A 20,560-nucleotide genomic window follows, 5' to 3' on the forward strand; every position below is an offset into this window, starting at 1 on the left:
AAAGCTTAAGACTTCTTTTTTTTTATGGCACATGACAAGCAGAGGATTCGCTGTGCTTTACACAACCACCCTACTTCCTTTCACATTAAACTGTAAAACGAGCCCACGGCTTCGCAGGTGCTGGAGGCGAGGTGCAGGTCCTCCCTCAGCAGAGCCGGGCTGCTGGGGGCTGGGCGCCAGATCCTCACCCGCCTCAGGGGCAGTTACTGACAGTTACGGCCAGTGCTGACATTACATAACCCTCAGTTTTGGGATGGCACGTTATCACACCCGCGGCTGAATCCTCGACCGAGGTGTGAAGAGCCAATATTCATGGCAACGAGCCATGTTGGTGCACGATGGCGCAGAGAGATGGAATTCTGCCCACACATCGGCGCTCAGCGGAGGCGCCGCGGCTCCCTCGGCTCTGCGGGAGCGGCCCCAGGGGGGGTCCCCCCGCCCCCGCGCGGCCTCCCCAACGCCGAGCAAAATGGCGGCAGGCGCGGGACCGGCCGGCAGCGGAGCGTTGGCCCCGCCCTCGGGCGCGCGGCCCAATGGAATGAATGGGCTATAAATAACGGCCAATGGGGCGGCGGTTAGCGCTCTATATAAAAGGGACGCAACGGCAGGATCGGGGCTCCACTCCGGCTCGGGCGTTGCGGGGCGCGGAGCAGCGCGGACATCCTTGCTATAGCTGCGGAGCCCTCGGTAAGTACCGGGGCAGCCGCTATGCAACCTTAAGACAAGGGATTTCAATTTTTTTGTATTCTTCCTTTTTTTCTTTTTTCCGTTTTGGGTTTTTTTTTTTGTTTTGTTTTTTTTTTTTTTTGGTCCTTTTTTTTTTCCCCTGCTCTGTGGGGTGGAGCCGGTCCGGCCGAGGAGGGGAGCGGGGGACGGCGCGGGGCAGGGGCGCAGCCGGGGCGCGGGGCGCGACGCAGGTGCTCACTGGGCTGGCCCCGCTTTAAAACCAGATTAACCTGGTATTTAGCAGGGTAGTTACATATGCTCGCCCCGTCCAGGTCCCCCGAGGGAGCCGTCTGTTGTGTAAGGGCTTGTCGGATGCCGCCCGCCCCTCCGCTCCCTGGCCGGGGAGCAGCCGTTGGTGCTCAGGACCTTGTGGTCCGGCAGCACTGGGAGGAGGCGCGGCCGCGCTCCGAGGGCGCAGCGGAGCCGCCCCGCTCACCTGCCGGTGGACCGGGGTCCCGGCGGAGCCGAGCCACCCCTGCCCCGCGGCCACCCGGCCGCTCCCCCCGCCCCGCAGCCACTCGCGGGGTCTGCCCGGCGCTGCCGCGGCCGCTCCCGGCGACCTTGAGGGCGTCCCCTTACCCGGGAGGCGGGAGAGCCCCTGCCCCTGCGACCAGGAGGGTGAAGATGGGGCCAGGCTGGTGGAGGTGAAGAACTTCTGTTTTTTTCCTCCTTCCTGGCGCTTGTGGAAGCGGTGTAGCAGCAAAGGTGTGAAAGGCGCGGGTGGAACACGAGCCAAGGTGACCTTGCCTGGGTGCCTGGCGTTCCCCCGGGCGGTTCGGAGGCTACCAAGCCCCCTGTGATAGGCTTCCCCTCTTTCTCCCTTAGTGACTACGGTAGGGTCAGCCATGCCCTTCTCAAACAGCCACAACCTCCTGAAGATGAAGTACAAACCTGAGGATGAGTACCCTGACCTGAAAGCTCACAACAATCACATGGCCAAGGTGCTGACCCCGGACCTGTACAAGAAATTGAGAGATAAACAGACCCCCAGTGGATTTACCCTGGATGATTGCATCCAGACTGGGGTTGACAACCCAGGTAATGGGACCGTTAGATCTGCATAATGATCTGTTCTCCCTCCTGACTGGAAGTGCTTCTTGACAACGGCACCCAAAACTCTTGAGCTACTGAGGGGCAAATCTTGCAAAGCATTGAGAGACTGCGCTAAAGGCATGGCCTTATTAAGAGGCTGTGCTCCTTCAAGCCATGTTCCATGCTGTGATCTGACATATCAATTCCCAGACACTTCAATTATGTAACTACTCTGCTAAATACTTTAAATCTGAAGGAAAAAAAAAAAAAACCACCAAAAACCTCTAACCAAATACATCCTAATTATAATGCAACCAGGGAGGGAGGAGGGGGGAAATGTTGGCTTACCTGGCTGTCCTGGTCTGTTCTTATTCCAAACTGGTTATGTGATGTTCTCTAGCACTTCTATGAAAAAGGGGGAGCAGATGTGTTTACATGTTAACATTACAGTATTTATTTTTACTCTAGCAATATCAAAATGGCCCAACTAAATAATCAGAGACTGCCTCCTGATGAGGAGTACCCGGACCTGAGCACCCACAACAACCACATGGCCAAAGTTCTAACCCTGGATTTATACACGAAACTGAGAGACAGAGTCACGCCCAGTGGCTTCACCCTGGATGATGTCATTCAGACTGGGGTTGATAATCCTGGTAAAACGCGTTGAGAATATTCCGTGTGAACCAGCTGAAGTAACTGGTGCTTTTGAATATGGTGACTTAAAACTAATCTTGTGGAGGTGGTATTTATGAGCAGACTACAGAAATGTAGCTCTGTAGCAGAAGGAGCAAAAAAGCGAAGCATGCTTGCTTACAGCAAAGCATGATTGTTTAGACATAACTTCTATCCAGTGATCTAAATTAGTTAGTAAAATTAGATGTGCTGTGCAAATTTGTCCTAAACCAAGCTTGACAAAGGAGCATGGTTTAATGACAACAGCTATGGGTTTCCATAGCACTGCATTTGATTAACTGGATGAAGTGCAAAATGTAGGGTCTCTCCAAATGTTTTTATGTAAGAATGAATTTCTAAGTGACTAGACTTGCCACTAAAGAACTTGCCTGGTTAGTGCTGCGCTGGAGTACAGCCAAACGTCACCCAAACTTAGCTCTTCTGACTTTATTACCACTTCAGGCCATCCCTTCATAATGACAGTAGGATGTGTGGCTGGTGATGAAGAATCCTATGACGTGTTTAAGGAGCTCTTTGATCCAGTTATTGAAGACAGGCATGGTGGCTACAAACCAAGCGATCAACACAAGACCGACCTGAATGCTGATAACCTGCAGGTATAAACTTCTGATCGATTACAGGTTACTGGTCTGAGGACTGTAAAGTTGTTGGCAGCTGCCTAAACTGATTGTTCAGGCTCTGTCCCCTCACTTCCATGGAGCACAGACACATGGGCTGTGAGTCTGATGCAGTCAGACTGAAGAGTTTGCTGCTGTAGGATGTCAGTGGCTGGGTAGAACCAGGTAGCTGGCATGCAGCAGGAGCTTGCCTCAGGTGCTGCTGTGGCACAGGTTGTGCCAAACACCTTCTTTATGTATTTCCATGAACCATGGGCTGTAGTAGTTAAGCCTAAACAACACTGTCCTAGGAGTCATGGCCTGTCATAAAAATTAAACACTTCCTGCTATCTGATCTTGGATCTTAAATATCAGCTGATGATATTGTCATAGCTGATGATGGTGTCATACTATAGAATAGATATTATGGCTAGGAGTAAGGATTTCTGCCTGTTTTATGGATTTCAAATGTTACTGTAAACTCTAGGAATTCCTGATGACATGTTGATGGGCTTGCTATAGGTCATACTGAAAATAAGAAACTTTGGAGAACAGTAATAAATAAGTTTTGTTTGCAAGAGTAAACACCTGCCTGAAGAAGGTTCTGCCTCTTGTTGATACTTCTAGATTGCAGATCTGAAGGGGTAAGAGAAGCCCAGATTGTAGTCTGAAATGGACATAAAACTGGTGGTCTGGTGGTATCCCTGTCCTTTAGGACTACTTAGTAGCTGTACCCTTGACCTCTAAGCAAGGGTTGTGTCACACATACTTGACCTAATGCTGAAGGAAATAGTCCTGCAGCAAGACATGGTATTACAGACCAAGTAGTCAATACCTCAGGTGTAAGGTGTGTGTTCAAATGTATGAGAGCTACGTGTATTTAGGGGAGGTATCTTGGTAACAGGGTTGTACTCACTGGTTTCCTAATCTTGTAGGGAGGTGATGACCTGGATCCCAATTATGTGCTAAGTTCCCGTGTCAGAACTGGGAGAAGCATCCGTGGATTCTGCCTTCCCCCGCACTGTAGTCGAGGAGAGAGGCGGGCTATTGAGAAGCTCTCTGTTGAAGGTAAGTGAGAACTGGGTGCATCAGGGAAATATGTCTGTCCTTTGTGCAAGAGCTGTTCTTTGCAGTTTGAAAATGGAGGCAGTTGGCAAAAGCCACCTCCCGGGAGACTTGGTCTGAACATGAAGCCTTCCCTGGAAAAGGCTCATTGCATTAGCATTGCCTCAGCATTGCAGTGTGTAGCTGAGAGCAAGAGCACGTGTCAGAGGGAAGCTGGGCTGCATTCGGTTGACCTTTGCTGATCTCAAGAGCTTCTCTCTATGTGTGGTGAAAGAAGTTGGTTCGTCAGGGCTCAAACCTGAAATGTAACAGGTATGTGGCAACTACAGGGCTTGAGTCATGGGTGTGCAGTATTTTATGGCTGCTTTTAATTTACTTTCATTAATGCTCAGCTTGTTTAGAGGTGTAGTCTTGCTGCAAATCTGCAGCTGAGTAGAGTAAGTCCTAGTTTTCAGTGAAACTCTTCAGCTGGAAGTTGTTTCTGTTACCTTCCAATGCCATTAAGTGAAAGAATGATGATATGCTCAAGGTGCATATTCTGGAGGCTGGGAGAGTGGTTGTTCCAAAATCTCTCAAGGGCAGGATAATAGTCCTTGACTAGAATAATACTGTTTGTTATATTCATAACCTTGGTTCTCCTTGGAAGAAAGCAGTCCACTTGTAAGTTCTGCAGCAGTAACGATTCTATACCGCATGTAAGGGAACAAAGACTTCTATAAGCCTGGAAGGTGCAGACACATCATCTGATACTGCCTCAAGTTCTGCAATACCACAAAGGCATTGCCATTGCAGATGAAAGCAAGGGAGGAACCAAACGCAGCAGATCAGACATTGCCATACTGTGTGTGTGGTCTGTAAAGTGCTGGGAATGTCTAACACCTTTGGTCCCATCCTGAAAGTGCCTCTCTTTCAGCTCTGGGTAGTCTGGACGGTGATCTCAAGGGAAAGTACTATGCTCTGAGGAACATGACTGATGCAGAGCAGCAGCAGCTGATTGATGACCACTTCTTGTTTGACAAGCCAGTTTCTCCTCTTCTGTTGGCATCTGGGATGGCACGAGACTGGCCTGATGCCAGGGGCATCTGGTGAGTATGTCTGGAAGAATGGAGTTGTATGAGATCTCTGCAAAAAAATATTGTAGCTTTGGTGGTGACTGGTACTGTTGGGCTAAACAGCAGCTTCAACTTGTAATACTGAATCTATTGAGAAACTCTGGGGAAAGTTGCAGCTCAACCTGCAGAATTTGGACAAGTGTTATTATGCTGGTAGGAACAAGCCAGCTTGGCTAGCCTGGAACCAGAGCCTGCCCATCCAGCCCTGGTTAGTGAAGCACCAGAGGAAAATTGAATCAGCTTATAAAAGTAGATCACTTCTAATGGAGCAGATGTACCACTACATTCAGCTCTTGTCCAGGAGTTGAGAGTAACTTGTGGTACAAACCATAGCAGTGTCTTAGCTCAGAGTTGATCCTGGATGCATAGTTACTCCCTTGGAGTCTCATGACTTCTGCTTGCAGAAACTCACTGGTGCTGGACTAGTATGACTTTACCTGTATTAGTGATGAGATTTACCCCTGTCCCCAGAGACTCAGTGACAGGAGTTGACTGATGCAGAGGTATGGAATGGAAGGATTCTGCTTGTTAGATGTAGGTCACCTACATAAAACTCTGCATCTCAGGAGCTTCTGCAGCATAATTAGCTTGCTCCCTTGTAAGTTAAGGGCTAGGTTTTCATCACCAGGAATGCTCCAGTCTTATTACTGCAGCTGTTTCAGTACAACCCAGAGGAAGCACGCGTTGTTTCTGTAGGTCACCTTTAAGATTGCATCATCTACCTGCAGATTGCCAGCACCAGATAGCGCTGTCATCTGAGCATGACTAATCTACAGACTTGAAGGGTAATGTCTTAGTGTTGTCTGCATAAATAACTTTCCTTGGGTACTAGCTAATTTTTGATCCTAATCAAGTTCAGAAATTACCAGCATGATAAATATCATCGGAGGGAGTACTTGCTGTCAGCTGCAAGCTGGGACAAGAGAGTCCCATTGTTCAGAGATTTTTACAGCATCCTGAAAAGCCCTGATCAAAAATTAATAGTGAAAATAAGATATAAAATGCAATTTAACAGAATCTGACAATTCTGATAAAAAAGCTCTGTTATACATGGTCAACATGGTATAGTGATGTCCATAACATAAGGCTGCCTCAGAGTCTGTAATGGTCACCCTTTTGCAGACTGCTGAGCAGATGAAATAGCTTAAATTTGTAAAATGGGGCCACAGGCGAGCTAGGGGGTTGAGCAGATTTTAGGGTTTGATATTGTAAGAGTAGGTAATGCCATGTTATTACTTTGATCCGTTTAGATAAAGGCCAATTCAAACTACCTCTTGAGAAGAGCAGGTCTATACTTAACTGCATAGACAAAAGAAGTAAGATCCGTTTCTTTGATGAAGCAATTAAGTGAGCCTCTTGAAATAAAAGCTACAGTGATGAGCAATTTAGTGCTCTTCAAAATGAGAGGTGGGAAGACAACGACTTGTTTGCTTTGTCCCCTAGGCACAATGATAACAAGACCTTCCTTGTTTGGATCAATGAGGAGGATCACCTTAGAGTTATTTCCATGCAAAAAGGTGGCAACATGAAGGAAGTATTTCATCGCTTCTGTACTGGGCTAACAAAGGTAAATCAACGTTTCCTGAGCTGGTATGTGGTTCTCTAGTTAGAGCTGAAATGCAAACTTCAAGCCCCCTCCCGAGTCCTGCATGGTTGTGTTTCATAGCCTGGATCTCTGGAAACATCATGATGAGGTTCTGAGCTGTGAGGGCTCCAAAACACCTATATTGGTAAAAAGCCTTGCAGCTATGAAATCTAGAATACATTTCTGATATGGTGGCACCCTTATCCAAATGTCTAAAATGTACTTTAAAGAAATTTCACATAGTTCTCTAAAGTTCTGAGACACCTTGGGTGGGAGGAGAAATTGCATGAGGATGGGAAAAGCTGGACTGAAGTTTTTAGGCTGGATGCTGTTCTCTCCTAGTTTTGATATGAACTTCATCTTTACCAGCCCCTTTCCTGATCCTTACAGATGTGTCAGCTTGACATGTACTAAACCAAACTTTCCAGGAGATAGTGATGTAAGAAATGTAGCTTTTAAATTTAGCCTGTCTCAGCACTAGGAGCAAGATTAAGGCCTTAAAAGCCCCTTGTTGGTGGCCCTTTTTTCCAAATGGAGGGGGCTTATGTGACTGAAATAGCTGTTCCAAGTGTTGTGGCTGTTGCTAGGTGACTGAAGCTGTAAATGAGCACTAATGGATGTCCTACATCCTTCAGGCAGAGAACAATCTCTAAACATCCATTCTTTCTATTTATAGATAGAAACTCTCTTCAAGGCCAAAAACTACGAGTTCATGTGGAATCCACACTTGGGCTACATCCTGACCTGCCCATCCAACCTCGGAACAGGGCTCCGTGCTGGTGTGCACATCAAGCTGCCACACCTTGGGAAAAATGAGAAGTTTGGAGAAGTCCTCAAGAGGCTTCGGCTGCAGAAACGAGGCACAGGTGAGAGTTGATACACTGATGGCCAGGTTGGTGTGCCCTAAGACACCATCAGAAGCCTGGCTACAGCCAGAGCTGTGTCTTGTTCACACTGTCCTTGCCTGTCAGACCATCCAAAAGGTTCCTTTGTAAAGCACATGGAGAGAAAAAAAAGTCTTTAAATCATTTATTGGAGGAGTTGGGGATGCCAGTGCTCTGCTTACACTGTGCTGTGTGTGGCTCTCTGGTTGTGTCCTGTGTGTCGTTCTGAGCACCAGATAAGGTGGACCTGGTGGCAGCTGTTTGCATTGTAAGCAGGGATGGAAATCCTGATTTACCCACCACTGGAGCTATCTCCTAGTCAGAAGTTATTTCTGACCATGGGTTAGCTTGCTCATGGGTCAAAAGAATAAAGACCTGGCCTAGTGACAAGGTCTGTGGTTCATGTTGGCAGTCACATGTGACCTTTATCTCCCTGCACGCAGGAGGAGACACCAGTGGCAGCTTGTAGAGAATCATCTTGCTGTGTCCCCACCTCCAGCTGGTGAGGGAAGAAAGGCAGACTCACCTGCTCTGGCTGTGGTCAGTGTTCTAACTAAATCTCTTGCTGCAGGTGGTGTGGACACAGCTGCTGTTGGAGGAGTGTTTGATGTCTCCAATGCTGATCGTCTTGGCTTCTCTGAGGTGGAGCTGGTGCAGATGGTGGTGGATGGTGTGAAGCTGCTCATCGAAATGGAAAAACGCCTTGAAAAAGGCCAGTCCATTGATGACCTCATGCCAGCTCAGAAATAAAGCACTTTATTCTCATGCTTCCTAACTTATTGGATGAATAATAAAAGGTCACTCCAATTCAAACCCTTGGGGTCAGAGCCCACTTAGTTACACTGTAGAGAAGTCTTCCATCCATCTGTGTTAGAGTTTATTTTTTTGATGGTTGAGATGTTGCTCAAAATGAAATAAACTATTGTTTGGCCTGAGATGTCTTAGATATGTTAACTGAATGTCTTTGAGATTTAAGTGACTTGGTTTTCATAGTTATGCTAGATGGGCTGGTTTTGTGTGCAAGCACATCTTCCTGGCTGTGCTGCTGCAGACCACCTGAGTTGAAATGTTAAAGCAGAAGTTGAACCTTTAACTTGATTGTAGTTGCTGTAAATTTGAGAACTAGTGTTAAACATGAGTCACTGCAAACATGCCCTACCTCCAAGGCTTTGACTTGTGCATCTGCTCCTGCCAACTATAAACTGTTATTATCCTGAGTACAGCAAGCCAGGCTCACTCCTGTGTGGGAGAGGAGACAGGGCTGGGTGTGCAGAGGGCTGCTGTTCTCCGTTGGCTCCTCCTGGGGCTACTGAGCAGTGCTTTGAGGTCAGACTTCAGCCCATAGAACTGTTGACCCTGAGCTAGTTTGTATGAAGAAGATTGTCTTCATTTTCAGGCTCTGCAGAGAGGTGGTGTAAACAACCAATTACTCTTTTGATGCTCAGGAGTGAGGTGAAATCTAGATTAATTAAACCCATGCTTTTCTGTAAGTGATTTCAGTTCAGCCAGGGAAGAGAGGGGGGCTGGAAGCTGACAGGAAAATACCAGATAATTTGGTTTCTTCAGCTGGCTTTTTATGGCCCATGCACCAGTTGTCCCATGAAACTAAAAATGAGCAGTATAGTCAATTACAACATAGTAAGTTAGTTTTATTTTCCAAACTGGGTCTGGCTTGCAAGCTCAGGCTGTTCTCTGGGTGTGTTCTTCAGAATGGCTGTACATGTCTGCTTGCAGCATGGAAGCATCACATTATTAACCTACAAGAACAACATTTTCCAGAAGTATTGATAACTATGAGCATCACACCCTTAGAAACAGCAGCTTTGCAGCTCATGCAGATGCACCTGCTCAATAGCTCTACCCACAGCTAAAACCCAGCTTTGATAGAGGGAGCATGATGAAAGGTTGATGCAGAGCTCCACGGCATGTGGCTTTATATAGGTCTGCATAGCTAACTGAAGCTTTCTTTTGTAAAGGCTGTGATATTTCTAAGGCTGTGATTGCAGGCTGTCACTTAGCTGAGGAGATGACTCCAGCTGGGGTAAAGCTAATGTAATTTTGGTGAGAAAAGGCTGAGTGAACATCTCTGATCAGATTTTTTTTCTTTTAATACAGCTTTCTATGTGTTTCAAATTTAACTGGGTGGGGGAGAGGAGATCACATGTAAGAGTTTTGTTCTGTGCTGGGTGTTCCTATATTTGAGTTAATCAGCACAGGGATTTTTCTGTACGAAGCTTGTGAGAGCAGGGAAGAGAAAATGGTGCAAGAGACAACCGGTTGGTTCTGTATATTCTTTAGATTCCCCCATGCTGTGCTTCATGTCACTATTCACAGACGCTTGGCAAATAGCTGGTTTTGCTTCTTGTAATCAGAGAGTGTTCATTTAGTGGTGCCTCTCCTCAACACGGCGTCGTTACTGCACTCAGCAATTACCTAATGGAAGGAGATGCCTGAAAACTTGTCTATTTTTTTCTAGCTATATCAGCTGGACTAATAAAAACATTTCTCTCTCTATGCATCTTGTTTCTCCTATGTTCTTAGCCCTTGGGAGCTGCTCCATCTGTCTCCTTTTAGCCCCTGAGTCCCTGCAGTCTGAGACAGCACCAGTAGCTGGCTAAAACATTGTGGTCAAAGCAACAAGCCAGTCTTTAATGCTTGAATCCAACTAGAAAATACTTCCTTTTAATTGGTTTTCATTCCCACCCACCACCTTTGCTGTGTTCCCTCCTGTTGCTGCTGTGAGGAATAACATGACCATGCCTTTGTTGCAGCTCGTACAAAGCAATTGAAAATATTCCAGAGAAAGAATATGTCGTGGCAAAAGGCTGGACACAGCAACCTACCCAAGCTGGGACTTGCTAAAAACTTCTGATTAAGAGAGAAATTAAACCTCCCACCCCTTTCCCTTAAAAACTTTGGTTTGGATCTTGGCATTACTCACCATTGTGCCCTGGGTACCCGTTGTGGATTGTATGGAGCAGCCACTTGCTTGTTCCTCAGGCACCCAAAATGGTGCCAGGTAATGCTGTGGGACAGGGGTTCTTGGTCTTAAACCAAGGGAAGGTTATTGGTCACTGCTGTGCTTTGTACAGGGGAACTGTGATTTGCCTTGCTGATGGAGCCACCTGTGTCCCATAGCTTTTGTGAAGGAGCCATCTGGCTCATGCTCCTGTCACATCCTTCAGTGATGGCATCATTCCTCACCAGGCCTGGGGCAGTGCGCAGGCTCCTCTGTTGTCCCCAGCAGTGCTGGAGGTGTGTGGGTACAGGCTGGGGGAGGACAGGGACTGAGAGCCCTTGGGACCATCTCCAGGCTTACCCGTGGCATTTCAGCTGGGTTTCTCTCACCCACAGATTGAGGAGCAGCGATAGTTGCTGCCATCCTGCTGCCTTGAGGCAGCCCCTCGTCACATTGCCCTCTTGGCTGGCAGGTTGTCTGAGGTGCTGCAAGACATGCACCACTTTTATAACGTTTCCAAGGGGAATTTCTGTTTGTTATTGTCTTTTCCTTCTGCTTCCCTCAGGGAGCAGCTGCCCAGCCCTGGCTGGTGTGTGATGCCAGCACCAGGCAATGGCTGTGCTGGCAGCGGTCAGTCGGCCAGTCCCCTTCCTCTGGGCACGTGTGACACAGCAGCATGCTGCCTGCTGGCACCCCAGGGTCCTTGATCGAGAGATCAAGCTGCTTGGGAAACCACTTACCTCTCAAGTTACACTTACTGGCAGCAGACTGCCCATAAATGCTCCTTATCCCACATCCGTGCTATCTACTGGAAAATGATTCATGGTCTCTCACCCCCTTGTGGACTCAGCCACAGGAGGGATGGTGGTAAAGCTCAGCACCATGGCACCAGCCCTGGGCACCCTTCCATGATGTGGGAGGCTCCCAGGCCTCAGCAAAGTGGTTGAGCTCCCCACATGCTCCCTTGTGCCTCTGGCCAAGCAAGGGGACAGAACAGCTGCTTCACGAGCAGGTCCAGGTGCTCCAAGGAGGCTCCTGCTTCTTGAGATGAGGTGACCAAACCATGTGCCTCCTCTCTCACAAAAACAAGGGATGGAGCAAGGTGGTTTTACCTGCTGGATGCCTGGTGAGAGCCCTGCCTGGGGCACAGGAGGCTCCTGCTCGACTCCTGCCCTCTGCAGAGGATCCTTGTTTGGCTTGTCTCAGCTCAGCTCCAACCACAGCCAAGGGCAGGGCAATGCTTTCCTCCAGCTCTCCATTTTGTCCAGGATCCATTTCTAGGCCAAGAAGGAAAAGGAAGGTGCTATTGCCTAATGACTCCAGCACCCACCTGGGAGGGTTTAGGCTCCAGCCTGTCCTCAGATGAGCGCAATCAGACTTTTACGCAACATGGAATAGGTTGAGCAGAAGAGTTTGAGTGATTTTTTCTTTTCTTTTATCTCCACCCACCCGCCCCCACACAAAAAATGTGGTAGCATGGCAGGCAGGGCTGTCTTATGAGGATGGAGGCAGCATCACAGCCTTTTCATCTCCTGTTTGCTTTTCTTTTCCCCTGGGGTAGCAGCAGGCCAGCAGGCTCCTTCGGCTCCTACATGTTCCTCTGGCTAATCTGCCTTCTCGCCTCTCGTAAAAAAATGTAGTTACAAGGCTGGAAATAGCCCTGCTGACCATTTTCTCCAGCCCTCCAGCAGCAGGATAGGGCACTTCCCCACTGTTATAGGGCTTCATCAGGTTTTAGTTGACCCCAGTGGAGGGGGAGCCCAGCCCAGTGATGGGCTGAGATGAGAGGCTAATCAGAACTGGGCCTCTTCCATTGCTTGACCATCTTCCCCTGTTTTTAACATGTTAGGATTTATTTTCTTACACAGAAATCACACAAGCCCCTGACCAACTCCAGTTCAAGGCACAGGCCACTTACCCTGGACTCCCAGCCCACCAGCACCTCCTTGGCTGCCAGCAGCGAGGGCTGCCCGAGGTGCTGGTACATGAACTACTGTGCTTCCCCTGCCTTTTGAAAGACCATCTGGGTTTTTATTTTTGTCCAAACGCTGCATAGAGCCAGGCTGAGTGCACCAGGTGAGAAGTCCTACCTTGCTACACCCACAGAGCGGGCCTAGTGATTAAATTGGCAGTGTGGGCTCAGCCTGTGATCGACAATTAACAGGGAAAATCTGCAGTATCAGACAGGGTAAAAATAAACAGAGAGATGCATCCAAACCTACCAAACATCTTTGTTTTTCTCCTCCAGCCAGTGAGTAAGACTGTGAGAAACCATTTATAGATATATATATGTGTATATTTTTATATATATATGCATGTGTATGTATATATATCTGTGTGAATTAAACTTTCAAAGGGCAAAATGCTTCATGCTCAACACCCAGGAAAATGGGTAGAAAAATGTGAACATTGAAGTTTTTTAATGAATGTGAAAAGTTCAGCTAAAAATACAGAACGGGCAACCCTGAGCTTTCTGTGACACAATCTCAGAATGAAACCAGAACTGAAGTTCAGTTTGACAGAAGGACCTTGGCTTCTCCCTGTGTTTAGTGCCGGTGGGTGTGAGGTTTGGCTGCAGTCTGGTTGCTTTTTCCACATCCATTATTGATGACCAGAGAGTGAAACTGAGAATAACCTGTGCTGAGGAGACCTTGGAAGTGTCAGCTTATATTTTTGCAGTGACTTACTGAGATGGTGTTTGATGGTGGTACTCGAGCATGTGGTGGCTTTCCTGGATTACTTGGGAATGGACGATCTGGAAAACAAACTCACCTGAAACCCCATGTTCTTTAGCCTGGCTTGGCAGGGCAGTGAGCACATACTCTGAGGACAGGTTTGATGGGGTGTAAATAGTGCCTGTTTGCAGTTCAAGTGCTGCTGCACGTCCAAACTGCAGCAAAGCTGGAGGGAAAACCAGTAGCAGGTTCAGCTCTAGTGCCAGCTCTGCCCATGGGAGCTGATGGAGCCTGGGCACTGGTTTCAGCACAAGGGTGATTTGTCTGCTACGCTGACCCAGCTGGCCAGAGACAGGCTGGAGGCAGCAAGATGCAAACGAGATGGCTTTGGGGCACAAGTGGTGAAGTCATTTCGGGCAGGAAAGCTGGTGTTTCACTAAGTCCTTGTGGTTTGCCCACAGAAACTGGCCGGTCTCCCTCCGCGCTGTGGTGAAATCCCCTGAATCATCACTAATCACTGCTCGGGATGACGTTCCCAGGCTGCTGGGCACAGCACGCCTGCCACTACCAGGAAGCTGGCAGAGCCATCCCGGTGCTGGTGCCAATCTAGAGGATGTGTTGGGAGCGAGGGACGGATGGTGTCCAGACGGGCAGGAGAGGAGAGGTCTCCGGTGGGAATGAACACCAGGAGAGCTGTGGAACTGTGTTGCTCCGTAAGTGGGCTGTATTGAGCAAAGGGCATCGGGATACCATCATCTTGGATCGTTGCTGTAACAGCCTCTGAGCTGGGACTTGTCTGGAGAGAGATGGCTCCAGAAATACTTGTGGGAATGTGCATGAGAAGAGAATTGTGATGGACAGGAGCACTCATGGCCCCGGAGTGTCAGCTCCTCGCAATGGGACAGTGATGGCTGGCTTCTTTTTTTTCTTTTTTTCTTTTTTTTTTTTTTTTTTTAAAGTAAGTCATCATTTTAAGGAGAAACATTGTTGAGCTCTTGAGGATGCTCTTTTCCCCAGAGCTGGAATGAGCGCCTTACCTCCTTCCCTCTGACTCTGGGATGTCCTTCCTTTCCCCCTGCTCGGCCGAGGGGACAGGCTGCTGCCAGCACCCCTTCCCCTCCTTGGTCTGGTGGGTGGCACAGGGTGCTCTCTGCTCCCACTGAGGGGTGGCTCCAGCCTGGGAAGGGGCCCTGCCCCAGCAGTGACCCAAACCTTGCACTTGCCTAGAGGGTGGGAAGCAACAGCTCAGTGATTTCTGACTGCTTAGAGCTTTGGAAGAGGCTTGAGGGTTTCTTACAGCTGTCCGGGAGACCAGAGGAGAGCTGAGGAGGGAATGCAAGGCCAGGCATGCATGGACACATGTGCAGGGGCTGCAGTGTGTCCAGCTGCCTCTGTGCTCAGCTTCTGTGTCCACCAGGTGCTTGGGCTCCTCTCCATTCTGCCTGTGGCTCTCCAGAGGCTGATCTCCAGCCCGCACTAGCTCTCACAACATCCCAGAATGTCCATCCTTCCCACTTCCCTCAGCTCTTTGCGAAGCCCTATCCCAGCAGCAGGAGGTGACTGATGGAGATGGCTGCACCTCCCCACTGTCCCAAAGGGCTGTGTCCTGGCCAGTGTCCCTGGCCACTGGTGACCACACAGACCATTTCTCACTGCAAAGCACCTCCTGACAGCATTGAGTGGAAGCGAGTCAGGTAGATGATCAGCTGTGGGAGGGGAGGCAGTAGGGGCTGCACCAGCCAGCTCTGGGCAGGGCTGTGTGAGAGGCACCAAATGCAGCAGCTGCTGTGAATCTCTGAACTGCCTGCTGGCCATCCCACTGCTCCCACTCATTCTGTGGGTTGCTGTGAGGTGGGGCAGGGCCAAGGGCTCACCTGGGCACAAGGCTGAGCCAGCAAGCAGGGACTGACCAGCCCAGAAACACACTGTGTTTTCTGTGCTCTGTTGGCATGGGGGGCTGTTTTCTGAGAATATCAGAGGGGAAGGGCCCCTGTGGAAGTATGGCGCTCTGCCCTGGCTCATGTGCCTCACTTCGTGGCAGTAACTAAATTTTGGACAAAATCAGGCCCCAGACCCATTGGGAATTATCAGTTTGGCCCCATGAGTCACCCCTAGAGCATCCAGCCTGTCTCCCCGCTGGCAGTCGCAGATGCTCAGCACCATTTTGTTGCTGGTGGTCACTTGTGTCCTCACATAGGCAACAGGATTGCATGTTTTGGGCTGCTACCCCACTGTTGGAAAGGTGCCATGTCCCTCTCCTCTCCTGGGGGGCCCAGGATGGCTCCAGGGGCTGAGCACCCCTCCCTGCAGCCTCCTACTTCTTCCCCTGGAAATGCCTTTGAATTGACTTGGGTAGCTGGGAAAACCCTTGCATGTGGTACAAAATGCACTGAAGTTGTGTTTTGTTTTTCCTTACAAGGAATAAAGATTGGCCCTGGAGCAGTATTTATGAGAAATGACACCAAGCAGTGGGTCAGCTGAAGATGCAGATGGCCATGGTATCTTATCCAAATACTTTTATAAAATCAGTGCCAAAGCCAGCAATGACATGTCTTTGTGGATAGTCTGTGTACTCATTCAGCCTTTCCTGGGATACCTTTACACCCTCATTCTCTTTTGAGGTAGTTTCCATTGCCATTGGTATGTGCACATTGAGATTTTTTTCATACAACTTAGCTCAAGAGTGAAGCCTCCACTAGGAACAACTCGTCTGGAGAGTCATCATTTCCTGTAGGAGTTGTTTAAGTGCCCACCTAATGTACCTTTCAGCTCAGTTTATTCACTTCCAGTTAAAGCCAGCCCTGAGCAGGGACCACCAAAACCACAGATTAGATTACCTAGAAGAGATTTGGAATAAATACATCAAAAAGATATGGAGAAACAGTGAAATACAGTTATAAATCCAAGAGATATTTGAGGCTGAATGGGCATGGGAACACTTATTAAAAGACTCATAAAACTAGGAAGTGAGGTAAAACCCTTTTTTAAAAAAAATTTTAAGATGCTAAGAAACATCTTCCAATGGGTACCAGCGAGGAGGGGAAAAAACACTAAGCCAGTGCTAAGTCCCATGACACTTCCAAACACAAACCTCCACCATTAAACTTTATTAATCCTCCCTTCTGATTTCTGTATGGGTCATTTAACATTACTTAATACTGAGCTTAGGGGAAAACCTAATAAGCCAACCACTAATCTTTGAACTTGGCATAATTTTCTCTTTGCTATTTCCCAACATGTTCCATCTTGTCCTTCCGCCCCACTGAGAAATCCCTGGGGAGCTGGCAGAGGGAACTGGACGGCGGCAGTGATCTGGCCACAGCTCACACTGGCACCCAGGACACAGTGGGTGGCTGAGGGGCTGCAGTGTCCAAATGAGCTGTTGTGGAAGATATTGTGGGACTTGGAAATGATCCTCTCAGAAAGGGTAACCTGTGGTGAGAAACTATTGCCAAACCACACTAGGTCTGGGCCCCTTGTAACACAAGAAAACTGATACGAATCTATTTATTTTAAGCAATGGCACTCACACTCTGCATGAAGCATGCAGCTAAAGTATGTTTTACAAGCAGATGAAAGCTTGACAGCATTTTCTCTCCTTTCCAAGATAGAACAGCCTTCTGCCACACCCTCAGGTGAGGGAACATGATGCTGACCCAGGTGAAGGAAACCTCCAAGGCTGAGCTTTGGGGGCATCAGCAAGTGAGAACCCCAGAGTCTGGATTGGAAAAGAAAACAGGATCACTCCTTCAGCTTATGCCAGGCCTGATGCTAACTATACTTTGTGCTTCTATGATGTTGCATTTAGAAAAGCATCATTCAGGCTTTTAACTGGCCCTTGGAGAGTATCATTAGCCTCATTTTACAGCTTCTTGGCTGAGGCTGGGGACACGGTGGCCGAAGGGGCTCTTGGACACCATCCTCTCCTGTGTCACTCACCCTCTTCAGAGGTGAGGGTTACCCTGGTCACTCTTCTTCTTCAGATGGAACGTAGAAGAAAAGGTAAAAGATCCTGGTTTGAGATGCAGAATCCTCCCCTGCTCGAGTGTGTCTCTCTTATGTACAAACTCACAACACTGGGCAAGGATTTCAACCAAGTATTTTAGTCCCAACAAGCTGGATTTTATTTATGCCCCTTTTAGTCTGTTCCTTCCTCAAGATTAAAAAAAACTCAACAACAAAAGTAAAAATAAAGTACAAAGGTCTCAAGAGAGCTCAACCTTTCCTCTCCCTGCTGCCTTTCCTGCAGAAATAGAAAATTCCTGCAGAATTTCTCTTGGGAATGGAAAAGACTGTAAAAAGCACATTATTGGAGGTGAAGAGCCTTCTGGTCCACATGCAGCTGGAGACCCTGGTGTTTCCCACAAGTCATGTCCCACCAGCATGGGGAGGGTACTAAAGGGGACATCACCTTCCAACCCAGCTTGGGACAGACTCTTGTGCCAAGCCAAGTGCTGACAGCAATAACACCCTGCAACAGATGTGGCCAAATCCTGGTCTGCAGTCCCCAAACTCATTTTTCAAGGTGCTGGGCTTTGTCCTCCAAGTTTTGGCCATTTTGGGATGTGGGACCCCTTGTCCACTGTACCCTGGGGTGTTGGTAGTGGCAGGATGGAGCTTTGCTGCCCCAGAAAGGCTCAGAGGGCTTGAGGGGCAGCAGGAGTAGTTGCACAGAGCAGGGACCACAGCAAGGCTACAACCAAAGGAGTCCCAGTAAGGAGAAGGGGTACAAGCAGGGAAAGGCTGGGGAGAAACCTTCCTGCAGGGTGAAAGCAGGGTCAGAAAGCCAAGGCCAGAGCTGAGCTGCCCTTGCAAGCTGTGTTCCCTCGTCCTCATGGAAACGGGAGTGATGCCCTCCAGCCTGGCTGTTTTCTCAGTTTATTTTTAAAGGCAGCTCCTGTTTACGCAGACGAGCGTTCCGTTCCGGCAGCCCCTTCCCAGGGAGGAGCAGGGCAGTGCTGTGGGCAGAGGAGGGAGAGCTGCCCCTGGGCTGGGTGAGCACTATCTAATCAGGGCGAGGGCTGGAGCCCCATAAATGGCAGTGCCAGCAGGCCCCAGCCCGCGTGGCTCTGGCAAACTGGTGGTAGCTCCTGTGTCTGCTGTAGGTCAAAGTCACAGTCGGTGGAAGCCTGGAGCACAAGCTGGTATCTTTTGATTTCCCCTCTACACTGAGCAGGCGAAGAATCTTCTAAATAAAAAGCCTCCCTTGGCCCGTGCGCAGGAAACAGCCGCCTTTCGAGTCGCTGGGTCGAGCAAGAGACTTCCAAATCAGGGCATCCCCGTCCCGCTGCGGCCCCGCTGCCTGCGTGCGAGCGCTGAATGGGGAGTGCTCTCTTCTCCCAGCGCTGGAAACGGGTGCCTGTCTGTTCCTATTAAAGGATATTGTTTAATCTCCAGCTGGGCTGATGCTTATGCAGGCTGGAAGCTGCAGCCCAGCAGAAATCCTTGGCAAGTCTCATTAGGACATCAGGCCTGTTTTTGGGGATGCCCATGTTTTTGTGAAGAGTGCAGAACTGGAACAGAGCAGGGTGCTGCTGTTACAGCCAGGGTGCTTGCGGCAGAGCTGATGGGTCCTGGGAGCTGGGCCCTCATCCCACTGCACGTGTGGTGCTTTCATGGGGCTGCATCCCCTGCCCTGCCCTGGGACAGACTCACACCAGTCTGGGCTTGCAAAACCCACAGGCCTGAGCGATGCTCTGTGAGCCTGAATGTCACTCTGCAGGTGACAAGAACACTGGGCAGGAGAGGGGGACATGGCACCAACCCCTTGGGGTCCTGCAGGACAACCCCCACAATGGGGGTGACAGACCAGGTGAGCACCCACCAGACTCGAGGATCTGGCACCAGGGACTGCCCTGTGTACAGTGACGGGGTCACAGCACACCAGTGCACCCACCACTGGGACCCCCAGCACCCAGCTGGGTCTGGGCCAGGCTCAAGGGCACCTGGCAGGTGGTGAAGGACTTGGTCAGTTCCAACCGCATTGCTCTCCAAACTCAGCCTGACCCCACAGCAGCAGGCTGTGGATGGGACTCCACTCACTTTTGGAGCATATTTCCAGACCATCCATCTGCAGTTCACAGACTCAGGGCCACAAGAAGTTACTGCAATTTGGGACTGACCTGTTTTAAGCCACCAATGGTCCCTACTGTCACCTCAGAGTTGACCAAGCTGAACGGGGGCAAACCTGACATGATGTTTGCTGTAAAGCATTAGGGTTTTTGCTGATGTGTTCACCCCACTGAGGTTCAGCTTGGCCCAGAGATGCACAAAAGCTGCAGGTGATGTTGTCCAGGAGCAGCGAGAGGGGACAAGAACTCCCTTGCCTTTTCCTACGTGCACACCAAGGCATTGAGCTTTGTCTTTAGCTCAGGCACTGCCACGTCTGGCCACCAGTGCACTGAGCCACCCCCACCCCTCCTGTCTTCTCCTCCTTCCAGCTCCCCAAGGGCAAGGAGGGTGCAGGCTCATCACAGGAGCAGATGACTTTTTCCACGGAAACAGATGCCTGCTTCAGCTGACGTGTTGTCTTTGTGTTGAGTTTGATCCCACCTATTCTGATTGCCACTGTTGTTATTATTTCCATAACTGTTTTTCCTCCAGACTTCTGGCGTGTTCTTGCTCTGAGAACACATTACTTCAGCCCTGCCCACTCCCAGGGCTCTGAGGCTTCAAAAGGCGCCTGACAGACCTGTCCTTCCTGGTGACAAGTGCTCCTTCCTTTGGATTCCCCAGGGACAATGTCTGCAGCACGTCACAGGTAGGGCGGAGCTGCCCAAGAGAGCAGGACCATGGCCATGGCAGGAGTCCTGGAGTCCTGGCAGCCAGCCCAGGAACAGCTTGGGCTGGGGCAGGAGGGGAAGGGGTGATGCCCCCGGCTAGCACTGAATCAGAGGTGGCTTCACTTCTTTGCCAAGGAGAGAACTTTCATTGAATTCAAGCATATGACAGTTTAAGCAAGAGCCAACACTCGAGATTTTTATGGATTGCTGCAGACTAAGGGAGTCACAAAGCAGCTTGCTGCTTCCTTCAGTGGTGGCAGTGAGATGGTCACAGTCATCCAAACGGGGAGACTTCAGCATGCATCCCCCAGCTCCCTCCCTGGCACATGCATGGAATATCTCGGGTCCAGCTGATGCAGGTGGGCACACTTTGGCTGTGGCCAGGGCTGTAAAGGAGACACACAGCCCTTTTCAGCGCCTTCAGACAGACACCAGCTCCTTACAGGGA

The 20,560-nt window shown here is 49.4% G+C and overlaps 1 protein-coding gene across 2 annotated transcripts; it reads left to right on the forward strand.

Moving 5' to 3' along the window:
- Positions 1–563: 563 nt before the first annotated feature.
- On the forward strand, positions 564–10,210 carry CKB (creatine kinase B). 2 transcript variants are annotated; one of them, XM_027638334.1, is made up of 8 exons: positions 564–687; positions 1,552–1,764; positions 2,896–3,050; positions 3,986–4,118; positions 5,029–5,200; positions 6,671–6,794; positions 7,489–7,678; positions 8,268–10,210. In XM_027638334.1, exons 1-8 carry the CDS (start codon positions 564–566, stop codon positions 8,444–8,446), a joined length of 1,290 nt encoding a protein of 429 aa, XP_027494135.1. In that variant the 3' UTR covers positions 8,447–10,210. The 2 variants fall into 2 exon arrangements, with proteins under 2 accessions (XP_027494135.1, XP_027494137.1); XM_027638336.1 differs by lacking the exon at positions 1,552–1,764 and adding an exon at positions 2,227–2,414 and having other exon boundaries at positions 577–687; positions 8,268–8,631.
- Positions 10,211–20,560: the final 10,350 nt, after the last annotated feature.

The sequence above is a fragment of the Corapipo altera genome, unplaced genomic scaffold (genome assembly GCF_003945725.1).
Source record: "Corapipo altera isolate COAL_440 unplaced genomic scaffold, ASM394572v1 23, whole genome shotgun sequence".
Lineage (NCBI taxonomy): Eukaryota > Metazoa > Chordata > Aves > Passeriformes > Pipridae > Corapipo > Corapipo altera.